The 12,253-nt window shown below is 46.2% G+C and overlaps 1 protein-coding gene across 1 annotated transcript in view; it reads left to right on the top strand.

Moving 5' to 3' along the window:
* Positions 1-12,253, top strand: part of XRCC1 (X-ray repair cross complementing 1) — a 795,788-nt gene that overhangs the window by 123,341 nt on the left and 660,194 nt on the right. Inside the window, exon 6 of the mRNA XM_069640868.1 lies at positions 2,685-2,796. Coding sequence (XP_069496969.1) covers positions 2,685-2,796 — 112 coding nt within the window. The remainder of the gene's footprint in view (positions 1-2,684; positions 2,797-12,253) is intronic.

Below are 12,253 nucleotides of genomic sequence, written 5' to 3'. Positions count from 1 at the left end.
GGTGGACAAGACCATAGTTCTGCAAAGGAGATGAGCCAGATATGTCCATAAGCATTGCGATGATTAGGCTGTGTTTCTGAATCAGATTTAGAGATTTGTATGTTTCTACATAATGTTATTTTGGATGAATCTGGGGCTCGAGAGCATGTTCGGGCAATGCTGGAAGTTTGGTGACTTATATGCTCTGGCATGTCTATTCATTTTACCCCAGGGAAAACTCTAGAATGTTAATTCTGTTACTGCCAGGCGAGAACCAAGAGTAGGGTTATTCAATAAATTGTCTATGGGTAGATGTGAATGTTGTTAACAGAAGATTAAAAAGGGAATGGAGTGATCCAACTAGTGCGCTAAACGATAAATGGTCATTAGGGCAGCTTGTACACATAGTAACCTCACAGTCTGGAGTGGTATGTCAGAGATGTGAATTTGCCCTTTATGTGACTCCCTGAAAAATAAGCAGAATTACCTGTTTTATTTTATATTGCGCCAAATCAAAACCATAATAGTCTCAGGGCACTAATCATTGTCCTTTTGTGCAAAATAATTTCAGACAAGAGCATTTCTTTGGCTCAGCAGTGGTTCAGCGTTTAAGTCTTTCACAGTGCCAGGGTGTCATTGTGAGCCTGAGCATGTTGAAAACATGCACAAGCAAACATGAGAGCAAAGCCCTTCTACTTTATACTGTCCTGGGCTCTGAACATCCTAAACCTGCCAAGTTATATGGACTGGAAAGCTGGGAGGAAATATAAGTATTTTTAAATGATGGCAGGTTTTGAACCCTTTTTCCTTTTTGAAGCAACGCCCTGGAATAGGACTCCTGGGCACTCTTGATGCTCGCTGTGGACTTTATGGGATATGTAAATGACTTCCTTGCTTGCTTCTAATCTGATGTGCATGTGCACATCATTTGCCACCTCTCTAGTTTTTACCTCCTTGGTGCAGTTTGTCTAAGTTAAACTTTGTTCCTTACTGTTTCAGTTGCTTACTTATGAAAACCTGCAAAGTGCAATTGGCTCATACACATTCGGCTGTGAACATTTAGAGTACAATTGTAATATGGGTGGTAATTCCTTTTAGAGGCATAGCAGTGGTTTACATGCTTCCCAGGTGTTTAGTGGTTAGTTGAGGTTAAGGGGTGAGATACTACCACACCCCTTGATCCATTGGACTTAGTATTAACCATGCCACGGCAGGTAGAGGTCCCTCCAACGGAGGACATACTTGCAATGACAGCTGGGGCCTCTTGCTTCCTGACAGTGCAACCTCCTCCGAGGCTTGTCAAACCGTCCACCCAGATTGCAGTACTTGGTTCCCTGGTCATCTGGGACCATAAGAACACCTCCAAAAGCATTTTTACTTTCCCCCAGGAACTGGTGAATTTCATCAATCGGCAAATGGGCCTCCCCCAAAGGGTCAGTGGGCTTGTTGGCAAAGGGCTCAAAGGCCCAATTGGCCCCCCAGGAACAGGGTCAATAGTGGGGGCTTTTAATGGCCCTCCAAGTTGCCGCTGCCTCCTTACTGTTGACAACTTGCGCTGGGACTTGTGCACTGCATTTTGAGGGACAAGCTGGGTACAAAAGAGAAGCGGGGGGAAAGGGGGAAATGGCTGTCCAAGCAAAGACCTTCCACCTCCTCCACAACAATTTCCAACTCTGTCCCCAGCTTGGTTCCAACTTACTTTCACCTTCCCCTCCGTCTCAGTCTCACTCAGGATCCTCGGGGAGTTTGTCCCCAGTTTGGCCTTGATTTTGGTCCCCCCTGCATACACCAGACACCTGCAGCACCAAACACTGCGCCCCTGCCGTGCCGCAGGGCTGTGGCAGCCATTCTATGTCCAGGGGGCATGGCCTGAGGATCACAGGAAGGAATGAAAGTTTCTGGGCCGCCAAACACTGCGCCCTTGCCCCGCCGCGTTTGTTGGTGTCAAGTTAACAAGGCCTCAGGCTGGATACATGAGATAAAAGGCTTCCTGCTCCTGGCAATTTGAAGCTCTGTATTTTGCAGATGGGAGTTGTAGTCCAAACCTCTTTCAGAGCCAAAGGTTACAGACTCCTGTGTTAAATAGTTAGTAATACTGTGATTATTGTGTGGCATCTTGGGTCTGATAATTACTATGTGAAGCCAATATTCGAGTGTGTCTAGGGTATCCTGTCTACCCCTCTTAGAATAGATGTACAGTGTGTAGCACCAGATAGTGGACTTCCAAGCCAGTGGTAGAGGTTGGATTGGGTCTTAGCACTACAACTTTTAAACATAACACTGGTTCCATCATGTGGTATGTCTAGGTAAAGTACTTATTTTGACCTGATGGTTCATATGGTTGACTTTAAAGTATACATATTCAGTGTGCCAGTGTTAAATGTTTTCTTTTGTTAACTGTATGGACTAACTAAACTTTACTCCCAACCTTCGTTTTGGAGTTCAGCCTCACTGCTCGGCCCGAGCTACCACTTTAAAGAGGTTTCGCTTCTCTTTTGGTTGGACTCATTTATTCACCGTTAGGTTAGATGACATCCCTCACCAAGAGTGATTTGTAAAAATCTGCCCTACAATTTCCTTCGGGTCTAAGCATGGGATCAACCAGGTCTGAGCGATCAAGACTTTTTCTTAAGGTGTTGCCTGATGAGGTTTCATTATCAATACTGTTGTCATTTCTCTGATCATGTTTCTCTCTCCTAATGCAGAAGGTTACCAAACTGGGCCAGTTCAAGGTAAAGGAGGAGGAGACAAGCTCCCTGCAGCCTGGGGCCCTTTTTTTCAACCGGGCCAGCAAGCCCAGCACCACACCCCCCAAAGGTAAGAATGCTTAAGTGAGCATAAATTCCTTTTGCCCTTTGTGTGTTCTGCTGCCATCCTCATTTCTCTGTGTGCTGTTATTCCCTTTTTGATTGCTGCTTTTGGGTATCCATAATGCCAATATTTCCATAGCACCATGAATAATAATCTGTGTGGTCCCTAGTTCTTTCTTTTGAATATCTTCCAACATTGCCTTTCTCACAAGAGTATCAGTCTTGGCCTGTGTCGGTATAAATGGATCTGTTCAACTCTGTCTCCCTTTATCTTACCCAGCGCTTGGAGCCCAGGGGAAGTATGCTAGCAAGTGCAATATAAAATAATGTTTTAAATAATCTATTCTTCCTTAGTATCATTTGTACTCACCTATCACTTGTTCATCAGTGCTTGATCTGGCCTCCGTTTTATCAGTCCTGGACCAACATTTCATCGTTAGTATTGTTAATGCTGCAGTATGCAATTTAATAAAGCTGTTGTCAAACAGACTTTTACCGCCAAAGTCTGCAACAAGCTCACCTTGACAGATCGATGAATCCAAATGGGAGGACCAATGCAGCAGTGAAAGCTCCCCTGAGACAGCCCTGGTCTCTCCGACCCGGGATAGGATAACCCAGGGGAGAGGACAGGACCGCCAGGGAAACCCTCTAATGGGAAGAAAACCCTGGTCGAGTCCGAACTGGTGCGGATCGGGAGGCTGAAGTAGAAGCGTCTCGGATCGATGGCAGAACAAGGAAGTCACACGGGAGGCTTCTTCTAAGTACACGGGAGAAGAAAAACAGGAGAAAGTAAGAGACGGGAAGAAAGTAGAATGGTATAGTAGGAAACAGAAAATAATCCTCTCACCATCGAAGGAACGAGGAGATGGGATGGTTAGTGGAGCAGTGGGAGAGACTCTGGAAGGAATCAACAGGTGAGAATCCTAATCGAAGTGAAGGGGGAACTCTCAAGGGACTAAACTTACTCTAACGGAAGTCTAGGAGGAACGGGAAACACTCCGGTCTGCCGGATTGGTCTGGCGGAGAAATGAGCCGAGGAAGACTGAAGGATGAATCTGGATAAGGGGAAAGAACAGGGTTAGGAGAGATGAGAGGTACAATTAGAATGGACTAGAATAAGTAAGTGGAATGTATCAGAAGCGAACTCACAGAGTGCCAAAAGCAGTAGCGACGCGAAGCATCGTCTGCTTCGATTCCGGATAAAGGATCACGTGAGCGTTTGGCCGTACATCGGAGAGACGTGAAAGACTGGACCGCTGCAGGTAGTGTGGGGAATCCCACGGGCATCCATCTTGGAACTACCTGTAAGAAGAGTACCGCACAAGCGGGTACGTGCCTACAAAGACCATCTGCGGCGATGTGTAACAGTATGCCCCCTCTTTCGGGGGGGCGCCCCGGGTTTACCCGGATGACTAAGAAAAAACCGCCGCACCAGACGAGGCGCATGAACCCTAGAAGCCAGCTCCTAGGTCCTTTCAGCAGGTGAATAATCGATCAGGAATTGCAACGGACCCCGTCGGAAGCGTGAGTCACAAATCGCTGCCACCTCGAATTCGGGACCACTGTCCGTGAGAACCGGAGGTGGTGGAGGTCCCCCAGTCCGCAGAAAGCGATCCTGCACAACTGGTTTAATCTGAGACTAATGGAACACAGAATGAATCCGAGACCAAGAGGCCGGTAAAGAAAGTTTGACCACAGCCGTGCCGATTTTGGACAACACTTGAAATGGCCCAAAGTACTTGGGAGACAGTTTTGATGGAACCAGTTGGCGAGGAAGGAATCTGGACGCCAACCATACCGAATCTCTGACGGTAAGTACCCGAGCCTAACGGCGGTGCAGATCAGCATTTCATTTCGCTCGATTTTGAGCCCTCAGTAAAAATTGCTTAGCCAGTTTTTGTCCTTCGTGGATATCAGCAATCGGAGAATCCACCCCTGGGCAGCCAGAATCAGAAGTCGTCACATTCGGAACAAAGGATGGATGATAGCCATAAGAACAATAAAAAGGGCTGGTCTGGAGGGCCGAATGTCTGGAATTATTGTAAGCAAATTCCGCAAATGGAAGCAGCTCTACCAAGTTATCCTGAGCTGCCGAAATAAAGCATCGGAAGTAACTTTCTAGGGTCTGGTTCAAGCGCTCCGTTTGCCCATTAGTCTGGGGATGGTATCCAGAAGAGAGGGCTTGTTTGATACCCAAAATGCGACAAGCATTTTGCCAAAAGATAGAAGTGTTCTGGGGTCCCCGGTCTGAAACAATAGTATCTGGTAAACCATGACGAGAAAATATTTCAGAGAGGAAAGTTTTTGCCATTAATGGTGCTCCGGGTATTTTTCGCAAAGGTGTAAAATGCACTAGTTTGGTGAAGTAGTCAATAGTCACCATGATTGCAGTCATATTGTCCGATAGGGGTAGATCAGACAAGAAATCAGTTGATATGATCTGCCAAGGCCGGTCTGGAATAGGCATTCTAGCTAATAACCCCAGAGGTGGTGATCGAGGAGTCTTTTCATGAGTACAGATTTTGCAAGCTGCAACGTAATCCCGGACATCTGATCTTACGGATGGCCACCAAAAATGTTGTTGAATGATTTCTAGGGTGGAAAGGAATCCACGATGTCCTGCTGCTCGTGAGTCATGGCAAATCCTCAGCACTTCTAGTTGCAAAGAAGGGATGGGAATCAGTACTTGAGTTCCATGAAAGTAATATTTGGTTTCTTTGGTAAAATGATGGGTAGAGGCGATACTTTCACATAAAGCCTTATTTAGATTAGTGGCTGTTCGTAATTCTTGAAGGAAATCAGTAAGAACTGCAATGAATTGGGCATTGGGAAACATTTTTTCGGAGCTAAACGTTGATGTCGGAGAATCCTTTACGGGATAAGGCATCTGCTCTCAAATTATGTTTGCCAGGCCAGAAGGTGAACTCCATCCGAAAGGGAAGAAAGAAATAAGCCCATCGGGATGTCGACTGTTAGTGGTATAAGCGTTCTGAATAACTCTGAGATTTTGGTGATCAGTGCGTACCTTAACTGGATAAGGAGATCCCAAAAGTAGATGTCTCCATTCTTCGAAGGTGCGCTTAATAGCCATCAGTTCTTTCTCAAGAACCGAGTAGTTCTGCTCTGCCAGGTTGAAGGTCTTAGATAAGTATGCTACGGGTCTTTCATCCCCTTGTTCTGATAGTTGTAAGAGAACCGCTCCTAAAGCATTCTGAGATGCATCTGTTTGAACAATGAATTGTTTGGTTTGGTCAGGGGTGATCAAGATGGTATCGGAAGTAAACATCTTCAACGTGTTGAAAGCTTTCTAAGCCGATTCATTCCAGGAAAATGAGACACCCTTCTTGAGAAGTCGAGTTATAGGCAGAATAATTTCTGAGAAGCAGGGAATACATTTCCGATAGAAATTTGCGAATCCCAAAAACCTCTGAATGTCTTTTATACCAGCTGGAACGGGCCAGTCCAATACACCTGATACCTTTTTAGGATCCATAGAAATTCCCTGGGATGATAACACAAAACCTAAATAGTTTACTTGTTCCTGGTGGAATTCACACTTTGTGACTTTACAGTAGAGGCGGTGTGATTCAAGGCGTTCCAAAACAGTGTTAACATGTTGAATGTGATCTTCCGAGTTGACGGAATAAACAACGATATCAATTAGTAGATGATAACAAAACGGAACAATATGTCAGCAAACAGATGGTCCATGAACCTCTGGAAGATCGCCGGAGCATTGACCAAGCCAAATGGCATGACATGGTATTCGTAATGTCCAAATGGAGTATGAAAGGCGGTTTTCCATTCGTCTCCAGTAGCAATACGTATGAGATGGTATGCACTTCGGAGATCCAATTTTGTGTACAGAGAAGCCCCTCGAACTGCTTCAATGATGTCCGTAATAAGTAGCATGGGATACTTGTCGGCAGTGGTTATTTTATTGAGTCCTCGGTAATCAATACAAGGACGGAGTTCATCGGAATCTTTCTTGGGAATAAAGAATAGTGATGCTCCCGCCGGTGACACAGATTCGGTGATAAGGCCATTACGTAAATGGGTTTGAAGATATTCTTTCAGAACCGACTTTTCACGTTGAGAAAGAACATACATACGACCAAAAGGAATGGGTTGATCTGGAAGTAAGTCTATGTGACAGTCATCCCTTCTATGAGGAGGCAGGATAGGAAATTTGGGGTTTTCAAATACTGATCGGTATTGCAAATGACATTCAGGAATGTCCAGCTGATTTATGGTGGATACCATAGGATGTAGCGTCTCTTCAGAGGGAATGCGGATCCCCACCGACTCTTCAGACAGGCAATGGTGGACGCAATACTCTGACCCCAGAAAAAGGGTCCCAGCAGACCAGTTTATATACGGACTGTGGAGTCTTAACCAAGGGAGCCCCAGGATGATAGGGAAATGGGCAGTCCTAATGACGTAGAAGACTATGGTTTCCTTATGATTTGCCAGCATGTAAGTAAGCGGGACGGTCTGTTCCTTAATAGCCCCAGAGCTTAAGGGACTACCATCCAATCCCTGAATAGGAGTGACAACAGTTTTTGGTACCTGAGAAATACCGTGCTTCTCTGCCCAATCATTATCCACAAAATTTCCAGCAGCTCTGCAGTCAATCAAAGCAGGGATTCCAGATAAGATATTTTCTGATAGTATCACAGACAAAGAAACTACCACCATGGTCTGGTTTATTGGAGAATTGTCTAGCGACATACTTGTCTGATATGGGGAAGTGTGAGTCTGTACGCTTACCGGTCTTCCCCTAACGGTAAGGTTTTGAAGTTTCCCGACTTCGGGTTCGGAGAACGGCGTGGAGGGACTAACTGGCAGACTTTCAGAACATGAGAGGAGGACCCACAATACATGCACAGCTTTAATGATCGTCTCCTCTCTCTCTGTCGCAGATATCGGTCCTCGGACAGTCCCTATCTGCATGGGTTCTTCGGTTTGAGTATGAGATTTCGGGGTTGCTGGGGAATACTCCTGCTGTGGTCGTGTTCCTTTCCCCTTTTTTCTCTCATATGACCGTTCATGCATACGGTAATCGATTTGCATGGTTAGTGTAATCATATCCGCAAAATTAGCTGGACGAGGGACCTTAGAGACCTCATCCTTATCCTTGAGGTCATCAGTTAGGCCTCTCCGAAAAACAGTAAGAAGCCCTTCATCCGGCCAACCCAGTTCGGACGATAGTTGTTTGAATTGAGTAATGTACCACAGCAATTCTCTACTGCCCTGCTTCAGATCGAGAAGCCTTTCTTGAGTAGCCACCGATATTTCCTTCCTACCAAACATGGTTTTGAGACTGGTGGTGAAAGCGGAATAGGAATCTAGGATTGCATTGTTGGAGGTAACTAGAGGGGTTGCCCATGCTAGAGCAGCCCCAGAAAGATGTAAAATCACATGGCCCACCTTATCTTTATCTGTAGGGAAAATGCGAGATTTAAAGGTAAATTGGATTGTGCAACTGTCAAGGAATTCCTTAAGTTTATAAGGATCTCCATCATACATGATAGTATGTAATGATGACGGGGGAGTGTCTGAAAAGGCTCTGGCCACTTGATGCCGCAGTTGCGCATTGTCTTGTTTTAAGGATTGCATCTCTAGAGACATGGCCTGCATCGCCGCCATTAGTTGTTGCATTTGTTGTTCTATTTGGGATATCGACTGTCAATATTTTTTGGGCGTCGCTAACTGTTAATGCTGCAGTATGCAATTTAATAAAGCTGTTGTCAAACAGACTTTTACCGCCAAAGTCTGCAACAAGCTCACCTTGACAGATCGATGAATCCAAATGGGAGGACCAATGCAGCAGTGAAAGCTCCCCTGAGACAGCCCTGGTCTCTCCGACCCGGGATAGGATAACCCAGGAGAGAGGACAGGACCGCCAGGGAAACCCTCTAATGGGAAGAAAACCCTGGTCGAGTCCAAACTCATGCGGATCGGGAGGCTGAAGTAGAAGCATCTCGGATCGATGGTAGAAGCATCTCGGATCGATGGCAGAACAAGGAAGTCACATGGGAGTCTTCTTCTAGGTACACGGGAGACTGGAGAAAGTAAGAGACGGGAAGAAAGTAGAATGGTATAGTAGGAAACAGAAAATAATCCTCTCACCATCGAAGGAATGAAGATGGAAGAATAATATTCAGGACTGGAAATTGGATGGTTAGTGGAGCAGCGGGAGAGACTCTGGAAGGAATCAACAGGTGAGAATCCTAATCGAATTGAAGGGGGAACTCTCAAGGGACTAAACTTACTCTAACGGAAGTCTAGGAGGAACGGGAAACACTCCGGTCTGCCGGAGAAATGAGCCAGGGAAGACTGAAGGATGAATCTGGATAAGGGGAATGAACAGGGTTAAGAGAGATGAGAGACACAATTAGAATGGACTAGAATAAGTAAGTGGAAAGTATCCGAAGCGAACTCACGGAGCACCAAAATCAGTAGAGATGCGAAGCATCGTCCGCTTCGATTCTGGATAAAGGATCACGTGAGCGTTTGGCCGTACATCGGAGAGACGTGCAAAGACTGGACCGCTGCAGGTAGTATGGGGAATCCCACGGGCATCCATCTTGGAACTACCTGTAAGAAGAGTACCGCACAAGTGGGTACGTGCCCACAAAGACCATCTGCCGCGATGTGTAACAAGTATCCCTAGAACGGTTCTATTTGTTAATCCTGATTATGATCAGTCCTGATCCCTGAACCCTATTGACATTTGGAATCAAAATGCGGTCTAGCACGGGGTTAGACCGTATTTTTATTCCAAATGTATGCTTTCATATTGATTATCATCAGCACCGCCCTATCAGTAAGATAGAACTCTGAATTTCCACCCCTTTGTAAATGTCGCACCCATTTCCTCTCCAAGTACTCCTTTTGCGCCCTCTACAGATTTCATTTTCTTGTGCTGGCTGTGATTGGTCTCAAGCCTAAGAGGTTGTGAACACTTCTGTTTGCAGTTGCTTGGAATGGATGATTTAACGGAGAAGGCTGCCAATGTGTCCCTTGAACCAGGGTTAGTTGATATGTATCTATGAAGAAATGTATATATTTCAAATCTAGTGTTTATTACTTCTCAAAATAAGGAATATTTAAGGCTTTTCTTTTAATGCCACATAAAATATTTATTTGCAAACACAATCATATTTTTGGGCCTCTGTAAAGCTATTTGAAGTGAGTAAATCACCTGACCATGCACAAATCCCTTGGTGGCGGTAATGTAAGTCGTCCATTCCTAAATCTGCTAATTTAGGACTTGTTTCCAGACAAGGTTTGTGTCCTGAAAGCAGGAACTGTGGCTGGTTTCCTTTATGGAAGGACTACAAGCGTGGGACCGATTATGCCTGCGTTGGGTTATCAACAGACTTTGTTTATGTCCAGGGCTCTTTAAGGTTGAAAGAATCTCTAGTTCTCCAACGTGGGGTCTTCATGGATTCACATGCTCATGAATATTCCTCGTCGTCGGGCTGGGAATCCTCTGTAAAGAGAAAAACAGTTTCACTTTCAAACTGTATTTCTCCTCTAAACCAATCACTGTCCTCTGGGTCATACTACCCCAATCCAATGATGGTCTTCTGCCTAAGCCCGTCCTCTGGCAGCCGTATTCAGATTTGTACCGCACGCGTTAGTGTTGGGAGTCGGCGACTTTGCTCTGTGAGATAAGTTTTTCTTGTTTATTTGCAGAAAAAATGTCTTTTTTTGTTCCAAAAGAGCCTGTGTGCTCATCTCTCCATCTACCGACAGCAGGGATGCGTTGTCGGTGAATTTCAGCGCCCCTCAAGGGGGAAGATCATAGCAGTTTCGTTGAAGTTTCCAGACGGCCATCGGGCCTACTTCACACCCTCAGACCATGACGGAGGAGAAAGAGGGAAGGAAGATCCCTCTTCAGGACCTGCGCCAAGTGTGGGCTGCAGAACGTTTTTGTGGAGGACAAGCACCTGCAATGCCTTTACTGTCTTCACCTGGACCACAAGGAAGGAGCGTGCAATATCTACCTCGGCTTCTCCAAGAAGATGACGAAGGATGGGCACAGTAAACTGGCCGCGTGGCTGAACGCGAAGGCCTCTGCCCTGTGCTCCGAGCAGGGTCCTGCCTCACCCAGTACCGGCCGGTCCGAGGAGCATGCTTCTAAGTCCTCTAAGACAAGGGCAAGCCCCACACAGGCCGGTTCCATCAGGGTCGCCGTGCAAGTGCATCCCGCGATGGACAAAGCGCGATAGACATCACATCCACCTCCGTCGCCAGCCAGCGATCGAGCTACTCCTTGAATAGGAAATTGACCAACCCGGCTAAGCTGCGGGAGAAGTCAGAGAAGTAGGAGAAGTTGGCCGAACTGCCCAAGAAAGCCCAATCGGCTCAAGAGAAGTCTTCATTGGAGATAGAGCTGGTGGCTGTGGCTCTGTCATGACTACTGTGAGGGGGCACAAGTTGTGCCACAAGCAGGCTCCCACCAGAACCCTGAGGGCCTTAGAACCACTGCAAAAGGGCTCCTGGAGCCAGTCCTGGCGCCTTTGGTACCAGGCTCATATGTAGGAAGGAAGGGCTGTTCATACTAGATCCCATTTATGTACATGGGCCTATAAATCCAACATGGAAGCACACAGTCTAGATCTAAGCACCAAGCCATGCGGTCTAGTGATTTGGGTGTGGCAGGCCTGGAACTACTTTCCCTGGTACTACTTTACCTGGGCTATATAAACCACACCCTGACTGCAGAACATGCTTCGTGTTATTCTGCAACCAGCAGCGTGACGCTCACTGTGTCCAGCTCCTGGTCTTCAGCATCTTCCTGTAATCCTGCAACAACAAGAACAAGATTATTCTGCCTTACCTGAGAAAACACCATCCAGCACTCCGCATCTCAACTGGGCTGCAATCTGTGGAAACCGAGAGAAGAAGAAACATCTCACCTGTGAGTACTAGCTTAAGGACTTCCGGCGAACCGCTACCACAGCTGCTGTTCGAACATTGCGACCTACAATAATGAGAAAGGGAAAAACAATATTAGAACGCGCGCTTCCAAAACTTCGAATTCCATCAGCCTTACCTGAATTCCATCGCGCTACGCCACGCTTCCATCCGGAGCACCACAGCAACATCTGCAAAGAAAAAGAGACATATTCAAGTTTGCTTTCAATATTAAACAACCGCACAGCGCTGTACTACCTTAACCGATTCCGGGGGCCTGTTTTTCATTGCGCTCTCATCCACTCGCAGCACCACAGTGGCCTGTGAGGAGAAGAAGAAGAAAACACAGGTTAGCTTCAAAAGACAATAAAGGCGCTGCGCTTCGCGCTTTCTCTTACCTAGAAACGTGCCTCTCCATCCGGCACGCCAGCATCAAGACCTTTGCACCCGAAAAGGAGATAAAGGCATTAACTAATTCCCACCATAAACAGAACAAAGACTTACAATTAATAAACCTACCTGCCTACCTGCAGTGT

The sequence above is a fragment of the Ambystoma mexicanum genome, chromosome 1q (assembly GCF_040938575.1).
Source record: "Ambystoma mexicanum isolate Mex_15411 chromosome 1q, UKY_AmexF1_1, whole genome shotgun sequence".
Lineage (NCBI taxonomy): Eukaryota > Metazoa > Chordata > Amphibia > Caudata > Ambystomatidae > Ambystoma > Ambystoma mexicanum.
This window is presented reverse-complemented; position numbering and strand designations above follow the sequence as displayed.